Here is a 21,027-nt window from a genome sequence, read left to right on the forward strand (position 1 = left end):
CAGTTCAAAGCATTGTTCGACGGTAAGACATTGTTGATGGTCAAAGCCTAGCAAAGCAGCTTGAGCTCCAAGTGTGTAGGCTAGTCGGCGGTAAGGAGACGGCGCAGGTCCCTCTTGCCAAACACCCAAAGGACGTTCGTTGAAGGACAAATTTGCAGGAAGTCAGATTGACGAGGCAAGGTTTGGCCGTGTACTTCCCAGGCATCTGGGAGCAGTGCTTGGCTTGAGACATCATTCTGATCTCATGGGAAAGTGTGTCGCAAGTTGTTGGCAAGCCATCTGTTCTTCACCAAAGGCAAAAGCAAGGAGGGACGCTGCCGATGGAACGGGTGTTGTCTATGCCGCTGTTTCCTGCAACAATAAACACTGCGGGCTGCCATTGCCAATGCCCATGAAAACACGGTGAGGTGAATCGGAGGGCGAGAAGCAGGCATTTGCTTGCGAGAGGGCCAGGTTCTCGGGAGCAACGCTTCAAGGATGCATTGATCCGGGTGGAAGGTGGGTTGGCAGAGGTGTGGTTGGCGGGTGAAAGAGAGAGCGAGAGAGTGAGGTGCTGCCGCTGTGGGCTCACGATCCCTGCAAACGCGCTTTCCAGAATCCATCCGTGTGCAAGCAGAGCCAGAGCCAGAGCAGCTGCGTTGCGCCTTCACTTCCGGCACCTGACTGCGATTTTGAACCCAAGCAGGAGCTACAAACTGCAATTGCACTTGCACTTGCACTTGCACTTTCAATTATGCTTGCTCATTGCGCCTTTTCGCCCTTGCCATTTCTAGCGTGGTATGGCGTCTAGCCCTGCGAAAAGATAGATACGTACCTCTTGTTTCTCTTGCTCAGGAATTTTTCATCATCTTTTTTTTTTTTTTCCTCCTTCCTCAGAGATCGAGCTCTCAGTTGCTCATCGGGTACGTACCGAGACCTGCCGCAGTGGGGAAGAGGAAACCGAGCTCGCCGACGACAAGGTGCTCGCTCGGTCGTCATGGGGCGTTGAGCGTTCTGGGCCGGAAGGAGCTGGAGCTGGTGGGTTTTTCTTGATGTTTAGATTGGGGAGCCTTACATCATTGGGTTGGTGGAATGAGAGAGGCCTTACGCAAGACGCTCCAGCGACACCTCATTTCTGGGAGAAATGAAGCTGGCCGGCAGGTGACTCGATGGCTTTGAGATAACTACTTGGCTACTACCTACATACATCACTCATCCATTGATCTGTGTCGTCATGGCAAGCAGCCGCAACAGCAAACAGTTGCGCACGCGTTATCTTCCGGCGGAGAGGTAAGGTAGACCAACATAAAACCGTAGCTTCAGTCCTTTTGCGCCCTTACGGAGCACGCTTGGTGGAGCAGAAAGCTGCACGCTGAAGCAGGGCGAAAAGGAGGCTTCTGGAGAGCGTTGCTAGCGAGCACATGCTTGCTGCAATTGAAGCTTCCCACTGGATGGCTTGCTGCTATCGTGGTGCAGCTGGCGGGGCACGACCCTGGCCGCCTTGGTACACCCTGGACCTCCGGACTGCATCTGACCTTGCCGGACGGAGCCTGCGCCTGTGTCGTGTATTCCGACTGCGTCGTCCAGCACTCCAGACTCCAGAGGCATGGCTTCGGCTCCCAGTCTAGCTCACAGTGAGGAACAACGCCCGAAGCTGGGTTCCGGGGTCGCCATTCTGGGTACTTTGGAGGGAGGGAGGCTCCGCTCTGGCCAAGATCCGTGGAGACTGCGTCCTTCAGGTAGTGTGGATGAGGCGGTGGAAACCTCGCCGTTGTTGTTTCCCACCTCAGGTCTGTGAGCTGCTTGCCGCGGATCATTATGCTGCTGCTCCGGCGACTGTGTGCTTCGTATTTTGTATGTGTCCAGTGTGTGTATGTGTAGGTATTCGGCCCCCGAGTGCTCCAGCAAGGACCGGGTCCAGTTAAAAAAAAAAAAAAAAAAAAAAAATTAGCGACGAAGTAGGAGGACAGACAGGCCAGGGCACCGTCGTCAGTTCCCCGTGTCAGTCACTCAGTGCCATGGAGTGTTGTTAACCAGACGCCAGACCAGACCAGACGGGACCAGAAGTTAGCTACCTTAACACCTCCCCCCTACCCCCAAAACTCATTCTGGATTCTGCAGCAAAGGCGTGCCATCCTCTTCCTCCTTCCATCCCTCTTTCCTTTTTCTCTTTTTTTGTTTTGTTTCTTCCCCCGACATCACCTGCCCTCCAGCAGCGTGCACCCGACGGAAACTCCCTCTGCAACGCCTAGGTTTTGGTCCTCTCTCTCTCTCTCAGATGAAGTGACGTACATACAAACACCCGCCCTACCTCGCCTTCTCCTCCCTCTCCAACAACAAAGTCCGACGTCGGCTCCCGCCACCGCTCCCTCGACTGGACCGCCGCGAACCGATCCGAGACGCCGTTACACTTCCATCCATTCAGCTTATCTTACCCCAACACCACAAGCTGTCGGAGCTCGACCATTGATCGCTTTCTTTTGGGCGTTTCTCCCCGCCATACGGGAGTGGGGTACTAGCAGCAGCAGCAGCAAACATGAGCAACTTTGCTCAGTGTAGCTGGCCAATATGGCAGATCGATGATCTCACGCCGTGTTTCCAGCAGGAGTAAGTCATGATCCCGCCCTGTCTTGTGCTCCGTCGCATCCTTCTCAGTCGCACCGCGAGCGCATCGCATCAAAGCGCATGCACCACCGCACCACATCCTCCTACAGCTGTGCCCGCGGTACCCTTGCGCCGACAATTTTTGCGCCTGATAGACTCCGCAACTAACCATTCTTCTCGTTGCAGCTATCTGAAGATTCTCTTCCCTCTGATTATAATAGGATTTTCATTCCTCCACCTCGCCGTGCAGACTCTTCGAAGCATCTCCAAGAATCGCAAACATGGATACGAACAGGTTTCTGACGAACATCACCACTCGCATACCGAGCTTCCTCCCGACGAGACCGCCGACGACGATGAGGACGACGACGAGGCACTCACCATGAACGGCGGTGGCCGCTTGGCTCTGGTCAAGACCACCACTAAGGGATCCATTGTCCAGGCCGACAGTCCTCACGGTCAGAACCTGTCCATCGTCGTGGAGGAGCTTGCGATTGCTGGTCTGATTGCCATTCACATTGTTTGTTTGGTGACTGGCTCTGTTGCCGGCCGCCACGGCTTGATCGTCACCATCGTTGGCCTTGTCAACTGGGTTTACGTCGCTATCCTTGTCACACTGCGCCTCTTCTTGGGAAACACAAAGTGGCGCGTGCCTCGCATCTGGAACCACACGGCCTTCATCTACCTCTTCCAGTGGCTGTTTACCATTGCAATCTTCCGCTCCGTCATTGTCCACCCGCCTCCTCAGCTCGCGCAGATCCTCGTCATTCTCGAGTTTGCGTTGACCACCCTGCTGTTTGGCCTTGCTGTCACCACGAGGAAGGGCAACAAGACGGTGCTGTTGGAGTGGGAAGATGGAATTGAGCCCTCTCGCGAGCCTTTGGCCTCCCTCTTCTCCTTGGCTACCTTCTCCTGGTTCGACCCCTTGATCCTGCGCGGATACAAGGAGACTCTTGAGATGAAGAGTGTCTGGAACCTCATTCCCAAGGAGAAGGCTGCGGCCGTATTGGCGGACTACAGAACACTCAAGAGGACCGGGGCCCTGTCATGGCACTTGATCAAGTACTTCAAGGCCGAGCTTCTAAGCCAATTCGCCTTGGCAGTTCTGGCTGGTATCTTCACTTTCGCCCCAACGATGTTGCTCAAGGCCATCCTAGAGTATGTGGAGCGCCCCGAAGGAGCTCCGATCAACGTCCTGTGGCTGTACGTGATCCTGCTGCCCGTTCTCGACATCGTGAGATCGTTCGCCGACGGCATGGCTCTGTGGATTGGTCGCAAGATTTGCATTCGCATTCGTGCCATCATGGTTGGTGAAATATATGCCAAGGCGCTTCGTCGCAAGGCCGCCGCAGGCAAAGATAAAGAACTCGGCATGAAGAAGCCTTCTGGTTCCGAGAAGAAGGGCTTCTTCGCAAAGGTCAAGTCCAAGTTGGGTTTCAAGAAGGCCAGCGACGCCGAGTCTGCCAACGGTGCCGCAAAGGACGCTGAGAAGAAGGACGACGAGCAGGCCAACCTGGGCACCATCATCAACTTGATGTCTGTGGACAGCTTCAAGATTTCTGAGGTCACCGCTTACCTCCACTTCATCTGTGCATCCGCTCCTACGCAGCTGGTCATTGCGATTGTTCTGCTCTGGCAAGTTATGGGTCTCAGCGCCATCCCCGGTCTTGTTGTCATGGCTTTGCTCCTGCCCATCAACTACAGCTTCGCCCGAGGCTTTGCCAACACGTCAAAGAAGATCCTGGGAGCTACCGACAAGAGAATCAATGTAACCAACGAAGTCCTCCAAAACATCCGCATTATCAAGTACTTCGCATGGGAGGCTAAGTTTGGCCGAATCGTGGACGAGAAGCGTGCTGCGGAGTTGAAGGCTCTCCGATCCCGCTACATCATCTGGTCTTTCGCGGTTGCCGTTTGGAACTCCGTGCCTGTTCTCATCACCTTCTTCTCTTTCCTGATGTACACTCTCGTCGAGAAGAAGCCCCTTTACCCCTCCGTGGCCTTCACTGCCATCTCGCTTTTCATGCTTCTACGTGTTCCTCTCGATCAAATGGGAGACATGTTTGCTCACGTTCAGGAAACCAAGGTCTCTTTGGACCGTGTTGAGGAGTTCCTCACCGAGGAGGAGACGGAGAAATACGAGCAACTTGGCGAGGACAATGTGGACGAGAACGGCAACAAGGTTATCGGCTTCCGCAAGGCAACTTTCATCTGGGGTGGCAAGGACGTTGTCGCGGACGATGGATCCCTGGCTTTCCGTCTCATGGATATGGACGTTGACTTCCGCATCGGAAAGCTCAATATCATTGCTGGACCCACAGGTTCTGGAAAGACATCTATGCTCATGGCTTTGCTGGGAGAAATGACTCTGGTGGATGGCAAGGTGTACTGCCCTGGTGGTCGCAGCCGTGAGGAAGTCCGCGCTGACCCCGAAACCCACTTGGCGGATACGGTTGCTTATGTCGCCCAAGCTGCTTGGCTTGTGAACGCCAACATCAAGGAGAATATTCTTTTCGCTGCACCTTACGATGAGAAGAGATACCGAGACGTCATTGTCGCTTGCGCCTTGGAGCGTGACCTGGAGATTCTCGATAACGGCGATGAGACTCTGGTCGGTGAGAAGGGCATTACTCTTTCTGGTGGCCAGAAGCAGCGTATCTCTCTTGCCCGCGCCATCTACTCCAACTCTCGGCACATTCTTCTGGACGATTGCCTCAGCGCCGTGGATTCCCATACCGCGCAATGGATCTTCAACAATGCTATCAAAGGTCCTCTCATGGCCAACCGAACCTGCATTCTCGTCACGCACAACCTTACATTGTGCGCTCCCTCATCCCACTACATCGTTACTCTCGAAAATGGCAGAATTGGTGCCCAAGGTCCATCGGGCGAACTCATCGCCTCCGGTAAGCTCGGAGAGGAGATCCAGAAGGCCGCCATCAACTCCGCCACTGTCTCCCGCATTCCGTCCCGTGTACCGTCTAGCGTCGGGGAGGATGGTTCCGAAACCGTCGTCAACCCAGGCGACGAGAACACCACCGATGCCCGATCCAAGAAGAACGACAAGAAGAAGAAGGAGACGAAGGATGCTATGGAGGAACACAAGGCGGAGGGCTCCGTCAAGTGGCCTGTCATCCAGTTGTACTTGTCATCCATGGGCCCTTGGTGGTTCTGGATCGTTGCCCTCAGCGTCTTTGGTCTCCAGCAGCTTTCAGGTGTTGCAACTAGTTGGTGGGTGCGGGAGTGGGCCAAGCAGTATCTTCAGACGGAAGAGCAGTCCATGACATTCTCGACTTCATCTCACAGCTACAGCTCTCAGTCGCTGTCTCCCACTTACTTCGCCTCCATCGCCAATATTGGGGAGAGAATCAGCTCGTCGTTCTCCACTACCGACAACTCCGACGTCAACGTTACTTACTATCTCACCATTCTTGCCATTATCGGTGTCGCAGGCTCGGCCACAGCCTTCATCAGAGATATCTGGGTCTTCTACGGTTCTTTGACGGCCTCTAAGAAGATTCACAACGATCTTATCTCCCGCGTCTCGAGGGCCAAGTTCAAGTTCTTCGACGTTACTCCCTTGGGCCAGCTCATGAACCGTTTCAGCAAGGACCTTGAGGCAGTCGACCAAGAAGTCGCTCCCATCGCTATTGGCGTCTTCGGATGTGCTCTTGGAATTCTAGTCACTGTCGTCCTGATCACTGTCATCACCCCTGGCTTCCTCATCGCTGGTGTCTTCATCACCGCTGCTTACTGGTTTGTTGGCTCGTTCTATCTCCGAGCTTCTAGAGACTTGAAGCGCCTGGAATCCGTCCAGCGAAGCCCTCTATTCCAGCAATTTGGCGAGACCTTGTCGGGAATGACCACTATTCGTGCCTATGGCGATGAGCGCCGTTTCATCCGCGAGAACCTGACAAAGATCAATGTGCAGGCGCGTCCTTTCATCTATCTTTGGGCTGCTAACCGATGGCTAGCTTTCAGAACTGATGTTCTTGGAGACATGGTGTCTTTCTTTGCTGGAGTCTTCATCATTTTCAGCCTTGGCACCATCGAGCCTGGACTTGCCGGTATTTCTCTCAGCTACGCCATTGGATTCACGGAGAACGTCCTGTGGCTCATTCGCCTTTATGCCATCAATGAACAGAACATGAACTCAGTGGAGCGTATCAAGGAGTACCTGGACGTTGAGCAAGAGGCTGAGCCCATTGTGGAGAAGAACCGCCCCCCTGAGAACTGGCCCAGCCAGGGATCTGTCGAATTCATCAACTACTCCACGCGGTACCGCCAGGATCTTGACCCTGTCCTGAGAAACCTCAGCTTCAAGATCAACCCCAAGGAGAAGGTCGGCATTGTTGGCAGAACGGGAGCTGGCAAGAGTTCGCTGGCCCTGGCCATCTTCAGAGCTTTGGAGGCCGACGAGGGCAAGATCTTGATCGACGACATTGACATCGGACTGATTGGACTTCGCGACTTGAGAGAGTCTATTACGATCGTCCCCCAGGATCCTACGCTCTTTATGGGCACCATCCGCAGCAACCTCGACCCCTTTGACGCGTACACGGATGAGCAAATTTTCGAGGCTCTCCGCAAGGTTCAGCTCATCGGACCTAACGAGTCGACGACTAGACCTACGACACCCTCCGCCTCTTCGATGTTGCCAGCCACCCCCAACCTTGGCCTCATCCAGGGCGAGACAAACTCGAGCCCTGCTTCTTCCATTGCACCTACGAACAAGAACGTCTTCCTCAACCTATCGTCGACTGTCTCGGAGTCCGGCTCCAACTTGTCTCAAGGCCAGCGTCAACTGCTGTGCCTCGCCCGAGCGCTCTTGAAGCGCCCGAATGTGCTGGTCATGGACGAGGCAACGGCCTCCATTGACTACGCCACCGATACCAAGATTCAGGAGACGATTCGCGAACTGACCAGCACCATCATCACCATTGCTCACCGTCTGCAGACAATCGTGGACTACGACAAGGTGCTTGTTCTGGATAAGGGAGCCGTTGTCGAATACGGCCACCCATACGAGTTGATTCGCAAGGAGAACGGCAGCTTCCGGGGCATGTGCGATATGAGTGGAGAGCTATCTATTCTGATCAAGGCCGCCAAGAAGAAGTGGGATTCCGGAAGGCTAGTCGACATTGACGACGAGGAAATCGGTGACAGCCAGGCGACAGCCGTCGAGGATGAAGCCCAGAAGATCACCGAAGAGGCCAAGGCCAAGGCCGATGAGGAGGCTAAGCAAAAGGCCGAGGAAGAGGCCAAGAAGAAGGCTGAGGCTGAAGCCCAGGCCAGAGAGAGAGCGGAGCAAGATGCCAAGAAGGCACAAGAGGCGGATGAGGAGGCGAAGAGAAAAGCGGAAGAGGACGCCAAGAAGAAGGCGTCTGACGAGGAAGCAAAGACGTCCGAGGAAGAGGACAAGCGAAAAGCTGAGGAAAAGGCAAAGGCCGACGAGGAGGCCAGGAAGGCTGGCGGAGGATAGGAGCCTGACCTGGACGACTTGGCCTTGTGTATTATGTCTTAGCGTTGAGCCGGGGGTTGGTATTCTCAGCTATCGCCAGCGTTGTGTTTTAATAAGGTAAAGGATAGTTTAGGTTCGGTAGATACAGGAATATTCTCTTTGTTCATTCATTCATCTACCGTCTTTTTGTTACGTCTGGTGACTTGAAATCATGTTCACGAATATTCGACCCGGCGACGCTACTGCCGTGTTAGATGTGTTATGATCCAGCAAGTCCAAGTTTTCCATTGGCCTCGTTAAACCTTTCCCAGTCTAGGCTTACACATCTATCTGGCCTACCGCGAGTATAAAAGAAGCTGCTTCACCCTTACCAGGCAGAACCAGCCAATGTGCTCAGTGACAGCAAAAGTGGTACATAGTTCAGTGCGAGCGAATGCTTGTCCCGTTGCTTAGTCGTGGTCGAGGCTTCGTCTGTATGAGCAATCTCGTAGATGGTTGCGTGGCTCTGGATTGGAAGTATACCAATGAACAATCTCCCGAAAGGGGACGCCGGGGCTCATGGCGGGTATGGGTCTGGGAGATGGATGGAGTCGTGATGAGGTTGAGGACTTCACCTTGGATTGTGGTTACTCGTCGGCTCTACTAAACTTACGGACAATCCATACAAGACTTTCAATTCCTGTCTGGTGCCATCCCACTAAGACCAGCATCCTAGAGCTTTTATACCCTGAGCCGCGTGGCCTTTTGGCCCCGGAGCTTGGAGAGAGTGGTGTATGAGAGTAGATGGACGCGAGATACGTGGTAACCGGCCTCCGGATAATTGGTTGACGAGCAGTAGTATGTCTTCCCTGAAGTATAAAAAAGAGAAGATCCCATGTCTTCTAGCGGTCAACAAAGACGGCCCGAAAATTCGGTTTGCGAGATCCCGCAAGAGCTAGGCGAGCATCTGCAACCGTTCCGGTCTCTCCAATCCCTCGGTTCGCGGCAATCTTTCTATCAAGAGCTGTTTTCTTCTCGAGTATATCTCAGGAATACACGACTATCTATATGGAGGATGAACGGGGGATGTAGTAACAGCACGCGCTATGTTGGTTTGACCTCGTAGGCATGGCTGCAAAAAGTAGATTAGTGGAATATGCAGTTTATCAGACAGCTTGACCGGATGTACCACGGTGTTACACTTAGGGACATACTCTAAAGCATTCTTGAGCTATATATAAATATCTATCGCTCAGGGCCGTCCACATTCTTTCCACGGTGGTCGTCTCCTCGCCCCGCGAACTGGTTCGGAAGTTGTCGATTCGGAGGTCTAAGTAAGAGCGTAACACTGCATGATCAATGGAAGAACTTATGCACTCTGCGCCTTTCCTGTTCGTTTCCACATTCTATCACTGGCTACGCATATAAGTAGGAGATCTCCCAGGCAAAACCTCAAGCCGCGAGAGCACACAATGGGTTGGGTCATCAGGATCATACTGATCGTGCCATGGACACTTGCGAGGCCTCAGGCCATGTCGTTACAGAAAGGCCCTCCTTTTCTCGGGTTACGATGCTTATTTCGTATAACCCATGCAAATCCGGAAATACTCTGGAACGGGTGAGTGGCAATGAGAACCACAGAACGAGCCACGGAAACGGTTGGATTTCAGCATCGCCTGAGATGTACTTTCTACCTACCTTAGGATAGCTACCCAAGCCTCCTTTAGTTTCCGCGCCACTAATCAACAGAGACTTGTGTCATTTAGATTTCTGCTTAGAGAAAACTCACCTTTAGTCAGTTCTTATATCTAACGATTTGCAGGCTCTGGGAGCGCAGCAACCACAGGGCGGTTAGAGTCGTCCCAGATACCGGTACAAGTCAGGCTGAGTTGTACGGTATCGTTGTAGCGAGGATGGGATTTTCTATAAAGACTGCAGTATGTAGTATGTGTGTCTGTCACGATCCAGAAGGGTACAATGTGGCAGTCGTAGCAATTTAGCGCATCAGAGCTATGCCAGACAAATGACGTCTAGAAAGCTATGATATCTTAAACGGTTGCGCTAAGCTTCATTATGTGGTTTTGCCTGGCCCATAGACATCATCTTCCTTCATCATTCTCATGGTATTCCCACGTGTTGCTATATCTCGGCAAGCTGGCTGAAGACCGGATGCTGAAAATGCACCGAACGCTTTAGCCTATAGCAGCACACTAGCGATCGTTTCATAAATTCTCGTCAGGAATGACAGAATATCATCAAGCCTTATTGGCCTGAAAAGAAGGACAAGCTCTTCACCTCACATATGAGGCTCATTTATACTTGGTGATTGCCCGCATTCAAAGCAACAGCAGAGCGAAGGATTTCCAAATAGCATTGTTGTGGATTGTCACATATTTCCACGGCCAGTGTCGCTCAACCAAAGGCAATGCACATCAGCTCAGCAAACGCTTGCAGCCGGATATTCATGGCCGGCGCCGATGAGGGTCGACCAAGATGAACAGAGTACGGCGATGCTGGCCGTATTTCATGTCCAATATACGGGCGCAGATGATGGATGGAGAGCCAGGCACTTCGAGGAGGTGGCGAACGAGAGAAGGTCGCCAAGCTATGTAGCTAGTTATGTTCTAAACCCGTTTTCAGTAAATCGACAAGACAACGGACGGGCCTTCAACTCATGTTGTTTTGCATCAGATTCGAAATCGACTGGTATAATCTACCATATGCTTACTTTCCATGGGGGAAATCTCGTGGATGTCTTGAGGTCCGTCTCCATCGTGGCAGAGAAAATGACCTTCGTATCGATGTAAGAAATCCATAGCACTGAGCTGTTTCCAAAACTCCAGCACTAAACACTTTCTCTTCCTTCATCCACGGTCTCCATGGTCCGAGGCGTATTCACGATTAATACTGGAGTTATTATGGTGGGATTCAGCTGCCATTGAGCGCACGACGACACTATTGGCCTCGCATCTGAAGGAGGCAAGTGTGATGGTGTTCCTACAGTTCGATAGCACGTACAGCCAGCAAACACGCCCGTGACTTTGAAAGACTGTATTGGCCCATCATCCCGTGAGCTGATGCGCCTATCTTTATGCAGTGAGAACGAGGAGTTCGTACATTGCGGTATAGGTCACTGAAATGAACAGAATAGATGCTGTGAAGGGGCAGAAAACGCATACAAATTGCTACGTTTTGAGCAAAATCATGTGACGAGGTCCTCATATGCATTTGCAGTGGTGAGCATCGTATATATATGCGTGTTCGGCTGACTTCAGGTTCTTTGAAACACACAATCCTCGCTGATCGACTCAGTTCTTCTTCCGCTAACACGCGTTTTCTCAAAGCCGTAAGAGTGACGCATTCGTAAAATGTAGGGGTAGCTGCAGATATGAATGTAGACAAGACCGCCATTTTGTCTTTTCTCCGACATATCTGCAGTATTCTTCCGTGATGGACGACGTGGACAGACAGTAACGGTGACAGCGGCGGTCTTAAGTTCATGTTGAAGGTTGAGCACCTTGCGATGATACCACAACGTTTTCATACGCGCCCGAGCTTTAGGAGATGGTATCAAAGACTCGATTACAACAGACTGTATGAAGACCCATCGCAATCCCAAAAAGAGCCACCGTATATATATATGCGTACGATTTTCTGGATTGGTGTCGACATGAGGGTTGAATTAGAGATAGTAGAGTTAGCTCTTAACAATTCTATTTGGTGAATGTCAATAACGATACAGACGGGTTTGTGCCTCTCGTCATGTCCGCCGAACAAGAAAGTTGGCTTCAGATTGCTCTGTCCCTAGTTTCATTGGGAGATCTTGGCGCGGTCATGCCCGCCAATTGACAAAACGTGTTCGCCGACCGGGCCTTACACCTACTCATCTCGTAAGTAAGCCTTGCCAGCCGGAAGCAGGGAACAGTGAAGCTTGTTCTTACCTTCACATCCAATCCCAGATATTTCTAGACGAAAAGGCTGGCATCAACAAGATTGATCTTGAGCACCTTGGTGGATGGTGACCAAAGTTCTCGACAGTTGAGATCATAACGGCAGGAAAGGTCATCAGAACACCATGTCATGTCAGTCTTGGCTGGGAATAGACTTTTTCAGCATGAAGAAACAATCAAAAGTCAACTAAGCAAACGAAAAGCGCCACACCCAGATGGCGCCGCTCATTCAGCCAGCTAAGAAAGGGGGCGCGGCGTCGCTGACGAAGCGCCTTCAGCCGCAGCAGTCGCGCATCACAACATGATATCGGGCCGGGAGGGACGTTCAGCGCCGCAACATGCTCCCTTCCTTCGGCTTGATCCAAAAAGGATCTTCACCGCGTCTTTGAAAATAGATGACCTGGCACGGAAAGGGGGGGGGGGGGGGGGGGGGGGGGAAGGGACAGGCAGATATATGTAGGCACACTTGCCAGTGTGTTGCCAGGTTCATCGCATTGAGCAGGTGGCACGAGCGACGTCTCAACAGTGGGACGAGGTCCTGCAACGAGTGGCTGAGTGGCCAGCGCCCGGTTGGATGTTCCGTGTGGAGATGGCGGGGGCGCCGCCCAATGCAGAATGACCGCCATCCGACACCTGACTGGCCAGAACTTGGCGTCCACGTCGCCTTGCAGAGGAGGAGAAGAGAGGAGGCCCGTGGTGAGTGGCCAGTGGCCAATCTGTGGCGCTCAATCGTCTCTCCGCACCAAATATTGTTTTTTATTGTCTCTCTGGCCCTGTCTGCTGCGTACCTTACCTTCAGGCACCAGGACGAGCAAAGGGAAGAAAAACAATAAAATCTGTTTGTGTGAGCTGGCCGTGAGGTTGTTAGGGTCCTCCGCAACAAGCAGGTGGATGCTGCTGCGCCGCAAGACGAAACTGTTGGCCGTTGATTCGTGTAGGCAGTAAGGGTACCTGGATGCAGCGTAGTAAGGTAGCTGGAGTGTGAGGTGTTGTTGTTTTCGTTGGTCACTTCAGGGTCTGGTGGCCAAGACGTGGATGCAGATTCCGGGCCTGGAACCTTGCCCAGACTCCAGAGCGACGGCAAAGCCAAAATAGCGACCCGGAAAGACCATACCTTGTCTTCCTTACCTTTCCTTTCGCTGCCTGCGGCATCACCCCATCCATCCCTCTCCTTCATCCCCTCACTCAGCACCGTCCTTCGTTTAATTTTTTATTTGTCTTCGTGTTGATTCTTCCTCGGTTCTCTCTACCGCCGTCGACTTCCATCTTTGCGGGATCGAGTCCTCCTCTCCCTCCACCCTCCAAGATAGCGACAGGGAATATTCAGTCTTCTCCACGTCCTTAATCCTCACCTCCACTCACCGATCTCTTCTCCGCACCCTGCAGTCGGCCAGGCACTCTACCCGCAACAACACCAACATTTCCAAAATGTCGATGCCAGGCGCCTTCTCCCCGGAGCTGCCCCCTTCCAAAGCAGCCCCCGAAGTCGCCAAGTCCAACAACCCGCCACCCCTCCGTCTCGACCAGCCTAACGACGCATATTCCCTCCACACAAACGACCCCTACTTCGACAACCCGGCCGCCGCATCTTCAAGCGCCGCCCTGGACCTGCCGCCCTCCTACACCGACGACCCTGCCGCCGAGCCCCCGAATCCCTCTCTCCTGCTCGCAGACGAACACGCCGCCCCGAATCTCTTCCGCAGAGATCCCGCAACCGGCAACGAGATCCACATCTCCAAGCGCCTCGACACAGACCCCGCCTACCTCGAATCCTTCATCACCTCCCTCGCCCAGCTCCCTCCACGCCCGTACGTCCGCGTCCGCGGCACCCACTCCAGCACCGTCCACAAGTCGGAGAATAAGACCGAGTCCAAGACCGTCGTCGACTTCGACGTCAGCCTCGACCTGACCCCCTTCCTCTACCGCGATATTTCCGCCCGCCAGTCCTGGCGCGACCTGCGCACCGCAGACAACTTCTCAAAGGTCCGCCGCGGCACTGTCTTCCCAACCCGCGCCCCGGGCTTCGGTGGCTCCTCCTCCGCCGGCGGCGTCGTCGAGGGCAGCAAGCCGCCCACCCTGCGCGAGTGGTGCCACCGCTACTGCGCCTCCCACGCCGGCCTCAAGACCTTCACCCTCTCCCGCACCGTCACCGGCTTCGACGATGACGAGCGCCTCAAGGGCCGCCTCGAGGACCTTGTCCGCTCCACCCACTACCGCGGCCGCATCGACGTGAGCTTCCCCGTCCGCGACGAGCGCGTCGACGTCTACAACACCTGCCGGGTCAACCGCTGGCGCTTCTCCAGCTGGGTGCGCTGGCTGTTCTACCTCACTTTCCTGTGGGTCTTTGCCTGGCCGTACCTCTTCTTCCGCACCAAGCGCTTCGAAGTCGTCGAGGCGGAGTGGCCCTTCTCTCGGCGGAAGCGGGACCCGCAGACCGGCCGCGTCGTTGGGAGGGAGTACATCACCGTGTCTGAGGATCAGTGGTACAACATGTGGGCCAGGGCCATCCACCGCGCCGTGATGGAGCGCCGCCAGGGCGAGCTGGACCAGCGGGACCTCAGGGATGCCGAAGGCCGCCAGGATACCAGCTTCGAGGATGTCCTCGCGGGCATGGACGACGAGAGGACCAGGGGCATCGTGAGGGCTGGCGTGAGCGCGATGAACGTTGTGAACCGTCACTTTGGCTGGGGCGGCGATTGCTAGGCGTTTTTCCTGTGTACTGCATTTCTTTTTTGGTTCCGGGTCTTCTCATCTCAGCTTGGATTGGTTTCGCTTGGCTTGGCTTTTTTCCCTTTTCTCTGATGCGTTCATGGTCGGCTGGTTCGGAGGGCGTTTCATTTTTGCATTATGACGATTCCCAGACTGCACGTTATTATGATCGTTTCCGACTCTTTCTTCAGAATACCCCGTTCTGCATGGGTAGCGAGGCCATAAAAAACAGTTGTTTGCAGAGTGTTCGCACGCACCTCACCTCTTCAATACAAGAATTGATACCACTTCTCAGTCGTGCGGTACAAGTGCAACGTGTCAATGCAGAGAAGATGTCCAATGTGTGAGATGCTGAAAGAAGATGCCCGCATCTCCCGTCCCGGGTGGTCTTACACACTGGAGCGTTTTCAGGGTCCGTAGCATCCGCTCGGCGCCCCGCACCCGCTTAGCGCAGGGCCCGTCCTCCGGCGTTTAGGTAAGCTGGGACTCCCGTCCCGATACTTTGGGCCCCAAACTGTCACATTCAACCTCTCAACGCTGCATTCCATTCCACGTCAGTTCACCAAGCTCATAGAAACATACGCACAAGCATGGCGGAGGTCTCGAATCCACGCCGAGTGCTGGCCGTCTCGCTGGCCGAGTCGACGCAGCATCTCAGCAGGGTAATCAAAGGTGCGCAACCTCGTCCGAAAACAGCCTATCTTATCACCCCGCCATGCGCTCAAGCAAGAGAGAGCTGGCACATATGAGCTTCACGACACACTCTGTCAGATGGCTGGCTATGAGGCATAATGGCTAATACGCATCGCAGACCTCACCGGCGCTGTCCCGGAACCAGCCTCAACATCCTTGGCCGGCACGACGCACCTCCTCGACATCAAGACGAGCTACTATACCGCTCAGGTGCCCATCTGGCTGGACCTCATCACCTCGCCCGCCGAGTGGTCCGCCTCCTTCCTGTCCCCCGAGGCGAAGGAGGTCCTCTCCGTGCTGGGCGGTCTGGCCGTCGTCTTCGCCCTGCCGCCGCCTTCTTCATCCACGACAGCAGCAGCTGCACTATCATCATCATCATCACCGCCACCAGCCGCAGCAGCAGCTCCCGCGCCGCCTACCGCGGACGAAACCCGCGCGCTCATCTCGGAAGTCGGCAAGGTCGTGCGCGAGGGGCTCGGCGGGTGGGCGTGGGAGGGCGTCGGGCTGGGGATCGGCGTCGGCGAGGGCGACGCAGAGGAGTGGGAGGAGCTGTGCGCCGAGTGGGGGCTGGAGTTTGTGCAGGTGCGCGGGGGCAAGAAGGATGATGGGCGGAACGAGTTTGGAGGTTTGTTTTGTCCTTTCGTTGCCACCTATCCTTCATCAAGGTCAGAAAGCTGAAGGCTAACCAAGATCCCCAGAAAAAATGGGCATCCCACGAGTCCTGGAGGCGCTGGAATCAAACGACTGGGCCGCCGACGCCGGGCCGGACGTCGACTCGGACCTTGAGGACGCCGAGGCGGAGATGGCGGGCCTGCCGCGCAAACCCAGACCACTTGCTGACGGAGACGACGACGAGTTCGACTTTGACCCGGAGAGTCTCGATTTCGGGTTCGACAGGGCTGATTTCGAGGGGCTGAAGAAGGCGATCTGGAACCTGGAGCAGGAGCAGCAGCAGCAAGCCGATGACGAGGACGAGGGCAAGAAGGGTGACGAGAAGAAGGATGGCGAGGCTTCAAAGAACGCAGCGGAAAAGGAGACGGCAGCGGGCGATGAGGAGGAGAGGCTTGATGCCGAGGAGATTGAGAAGCTGGAGGGGATGATGCGCAAGTTGCAGGCTGTCAGGGACATGAGCGCGGGGATGCCTGAGGAGCAGAAGAGGAGGATGGCCAAGAAGGCTGTGAGTGAGGTGATGAAGGAGTTGTGATTGTAGTTGGTTGGTGATTTTGAAGGGGGGCGGCAAGTCGTTGTGAGGACGGGGCTTGCTCTGACAATGATAGATAATAATCATACATGGAAGGAAACTAGGATGAAGAAAACAACAAAGAGCGTTGGCGATGGCACTGCCGTGATATGGAATCTATGACATCCTTCGCTCAACAGGTAAGAACCTGACCGTAATACGTCAATGTATGGAGCCTCCCGCAGCGTCAACTTACTGACGAATCCTCCGACGAACTTATGTGTATTAGTGGACTGTTTCTTTCATCTACAGACTATGCTTTGAGTACTGCGTCAGTACAAGCATGTTTTGCTTGTTCCTGTCCAATTCTGTCCCCGAGATTTGATCCCTCAGGATTTCAACTAGTTTAGGCGTTAATCAAGTCTAGTAAAATATCTCTGAGAAAGCTGGATACTCTTCAACACCAAATCACTGACCAAAGAAAGTTTCATACATAAGTATTCTCTATCTGAGCTTACAGAGTGAGGATAAATCATATACGTCCCATACGAAATGCTTCTTGACCCGCTAAGAGAGTATAAAATGATTCACAGCCCGTCTACAAAGAGCATTTGAGAGGCTAGGAATTTGGAGGGCTGTTGGTCGGATTAGAGTGATCGAGTAACCTGGCGTGAGCTGAATTGTGTCTGGAGGTGCATAATAAGGAATACGTTTTGAAGGCACCAAGATTCTCAGAAAGATCAGGACAACCCGCGCGTAATCAGTTCCCTACCCAAACCACACGCGGTGAATACCTCCAAGACGTCGGAGCCGCGAGGTGACGACAATCAAATCCGGACAGGAGTGAAATCATCATCATTGCGAGGAGGCTGAGGAACTTGTCGACAACTGATGTCAAAGTTGCAAAGCTCATTTGTAAGTACCCCAGGGACACCTGATCACCGAGATTGTGACTTCGTAGTAACCAAAAGGTCAGGCTAGGCTGTTTAAATACCAGACATCCCAACGCCCACCCCTCCACGACGCAGTCCAAACATCTCAAGACCTATCTCCCGTTGACTAAGAGAAGAGCCGCTTCTGACCATGGCAAGTATACGTGCTCAAATTTGAACTCGGTTAAGTCGCATTACACACCATTTTCGACAGCAAAGAAGCACCGTATCCAGTGAAGCCGCCGCCGTCGATATCGAGGACTATCTCTCTCATAACAGCTCATACCGAATCCACGAGACCACATGAGCTGGAACCCTTGGGGCAAAGAAAGGTGGCTAGATGGGCCAATTATCGCAATGAGATAGTTGGACAAAGGTAATTTTGAGAGGGCCAGGCCCAATTGCAAACGACGTCCTTTTCACATTGTTTAGGAGGCAGGTTTATGTGACATGGCATTAAGTCCAAAGACTTTATTTTGATTACTTGTTACACGCATCAATTCTTCTGGGACTTCATGGTGATTTAGACGGACATTGTGCTGCTGGTCTTTTTGACCTATCTCATGTGTGCGCCACATTCGAAGGACGGGAGATCTTTTCGGCCGCAGGCCAGGCTGTAAATTTGGCAATTCGCTCCGGGTGAGGTCAAAAGTGCGCATGTTTATAGTCTATAGCGCACACACACTCGGGATATTCATCTGTCGCTCCTCTACATGCTCACGAGTGGGAAGATTCATTGTTGTGACGGCTGAAGGCACCGTTCAACTTACCCCAAGTCATACCGACATACTATCTGGGTGTTTCACAAGTAAATTTTGTTAGTTCCATTCGTATTCACACTGCCCATGGTTCACAAAAAGGAGCTATCCGCGTAGATGCCGACGTGGCATCCGCGCCCCTCAGCCCGCCCGCCCCCCTGGACGACGTCGACATTGCCGAAAGCCAATAGCCCGAAGGTCTCGCATTGCCTCCTAAAAAGGTCGAGAACGATACCTCTAATACACAACCTTATGCCAGGCCGCAACCAACGTGCCCACAAGCACCAATGGCTCGGTAGGTTCCGAGCATCTCAGACTCCCTTAGGCCAGCCCCATCCACTATAGGGTTTAATGTAAATGCCAATCCAGTCATATATTTTGTTGGAGTTCGGACGATCTCGTCGTGTTGGGGGCAGCGCAACAGACCCTCAAAAGACCCGGATTGTAAAGAGACAAAGTTACGGTTGTCCTTGTTGACCTCAATATGTAGGGTGATCCACTACTTGATATATCTGAGAGTTCGGCGGACCGTGTATCGGGAAGCCGGGTGCATCATGTAACCTGACGGCCGGGTCAGTCATCGTCACGTCTCTTTGGTTGGGACCTGTCCAAGTGTATGTGAAGGAGTGGCGCCGAGTCAGTGCCAGGCGCGTGTTCGGACGATTCGAGTCGGTCAAGCTGGGTTAGCCCGGAAGGAAAAATCCAGACCGAAAGGCCCTCTCCCTTCGGCGAACAGGCTCCGTCCCGGTAAAGCTGTCATCGGTAGACCGGCCAGGGGCCCCGTCTCGGTGAGGCCCGGGAACATCAGACGAACGCTAGCGCCGATCTTTGGCAACCCCTTGTGCGATCTCGTACGGAGGGAATGGTGCACGACGTCGCAGACAGAAAGTGCGCAGGGAACGTTCCGGCATAGCCTCTGCTGAGGGGGCCCGCCGCCGCAATGCCGATGTGTGGTTCCTCCCTCTCTTTGTCATGCTGGAGGCCCAAGCACGGCAGAGGAGTCGTGAAGTGTTCTGCCGCCACGAATCGCAAAAGACAATGCGGCGGAGCGGTGTCGACGCATGACTGGTGCGTCTTTCCTCACTGATTTCTCTCTCGCAGCGGGGTGCTGGGCTCGCTCGGAAATTTCTCCGCGATGCCTGCAATGCTTGTCAAAGAAGCGAAGACCCGGAGCAGTTTCAGCAAACTCAATTGGGAATGCTTGGCCCGGTGTCACGGCAGTTTTGGTGGCCCTGTTCGATTTCTTGACGCTGAGGATTCCGTGCGCGACTGAGATGCTGCCATGCTGCCATGCTGCCACGTCGATTGCCCATAGATTGCGCATGAGGGTTCGCCAGTTTTCTCGGGGTCGAGAACCGAGCGACCCCAGAACGGCACACTGACCATACGCACGATGCCTCAAATCGACCAGGGCGGCGAGTTTCGTTGTCTAATGTCTTCGGAACGACAAGAAGATGCATCTCGTAACGAAGAAATCGGGTACATGTGCCTGTTTACATAGATGTTTCTGCTGCAACCGCCTTTCGTGCGGAGAGAAAACATAGAAACGCGTCCACACGCGTCTGTTGATGGAAGTGTCGGAGGGCTGCGATGATCATTCATGCCTCCACGAGTGGCCGGGCTTCAGTAACTTGCTCATTGGATCAAGTGTGGTCCGTGGTCATGCAGCTCGGGGGTAGGGGAGCGGACTGCATGACAGTTGGGACGCCCTGTTTTCTTGGCCTTACAATCGATATTCGTGGTTTGTCTACAAAGCACTTCATGCTCAATTGTGTTGTCAGTGTTACTTCGTAGTTGCCTGCGTTGCTGTGTCCAGGGATTCGCTATCGGCCGAGAAGTGGTGCTGATTCACGTCTCTGGATGTCAGCTGTAGTGCCAAACGAGAGGCAAGGCAGACACCCTAAAGTTGAACATAGACTTATGATGACAAGCTCTCAACGGTCGACCCTCACAGTGTCTGACATGACGGATTAGTTGTGCCACAGATGCTGCGACACATGATGCCAGAGACACATCTCGCCTATCCATCGTCTCGTCTACCTCGTGCGGCAATCTTGCGTGTTATCATGAAGGGTCCAGACAGACGAGCCGACCTTTCAAGGGCTCCTGGCTAGCGAGGTGTCGCCCAGCAGGGCCCTCAGATAGGGGGAGGGGCACACTAGGGCAGGCGGCCAGGGACCTCAGGTTCGCAATGTTCGATGGTTCTTCTGGAACATTTCACCGGACAGGCCACGAGAGGTTTGGTCCGGTGATGCTGGCGACGGAAGCAACGGACCCCGGACACCTTCTTTGAAGAGTCCCGTAGCGGTTTTACGAATTTCAATCACGAAGGGCGGCGGGTCGACAGGCCAGGTAGGCGGTGGTGGATGCTGCTAGGAAAGCCGGTCGGTCGGATTCATATGCGATGACTGACCGTCGTCGGAGCTTGTGGCTGAGTCAGTAGCAGAAATGTTTGAATTGGTTGGCCCCGAGGCGGCTGCAAAACGACGATCTCCCACCAACAACGCACGGTACTCTGAATGCCTCTTGTCATCGTGTTGCTGTTTGCCCTTCTCCTTTATGCGGCGCCGCAGTCCCGTTCGAGCGCTAACCGCCGTATCCCGTCTTTCCCCAGGGTGCTTGGCTGATTCTCTGCGGAGGAAGCCCAGTCGCTGTCTAGTTTGACAGTTGTTAAATGGGGCCGGACGCGGACCGGAACTAGGTACAACTGGAGTCGAGAGCCAGAAGCGGGAAGAGAAAAGATCAGATGAAAGAAGCACGCCGGAGGCTGACCAAGTGGATT

General features: G+C 53.9%; 3 protein-coding genes across 3 annotated transcripts; all 3 read left to right on the forward strand.

Moving 5' to 3' along the window:
• Positions 1–2,515: 2,515 nt before the first annotated feature.
• YBT1-2 (ATP-dependent bile acid permease) lies at positions 2,516–8,065 on the forward strand (the record flags this gene model as incomplete). The annotated part of the gene is made up of 2 exons (XM_037319682.1): positions 2,516–2,586; positions 2,770–8,065. 2 exons carry the CDS (start codon positions 2,516–2,518, stop codon positions 8,063–8,065), a joined length of 5,367 nt encoding a protein of 1,788 aa, XP_037181781.1.
• Positions 8,066–13,401: 5,336 nt separating this feature from the next.
• CGCA056_v004428 (uncharacterized protein) lies at positions 13,402–14,676 on the forward strand (the record flags this gene model as incomplete). The annotated part of the gene is made up of 1 exon (XM_037319683.1): positions 13,402–14,676. One exon carries the CDS (start codon positions 13,402–13,404, stop codon positions 14,674–14,676), a length of 1,275 nt encoding a protein of 424 aa, XP_037181337.1.
• Positions 14,677–15,272: 596 nt separating this feature from the next.
• Positions 15,273–16,579, forward strand: IRC6 (Increased recombination centers protein 6; the record flags this gene model as incomplete). The annotated part of the gene is made up of 3 exons (XM_037319684.1): positions 15,273–15,354; positions 15,494–16,000; positions 16,074–16,579. 3 exons carry the CDS (start codon positions 15,273–15,275, stop codon positions 16,577–16,579), a joined length of 1,095 nt encoding a protein of 364 aa, XP_037181336.1.
• Between the last annotated feature and the right edge of the window lie 4,448 nt (positions 16,580–21,027).

Source organism: Colletotrichum aenigma (assembly GCF_013390185.1).
Source record: "Colletotrichum aenigma strain Cg56 chromosome Unknown KSG_Cg56_contig03, whole genome shotgun sequence".
Taxonomy (NCBI): domain Eukaryota; kingdom Fungi; phylum Ascomycota; class Sordariomycetes; order Glomerellales; family Glomerellaceae; genus Colletotrichum; species Colletotrichum aenigma.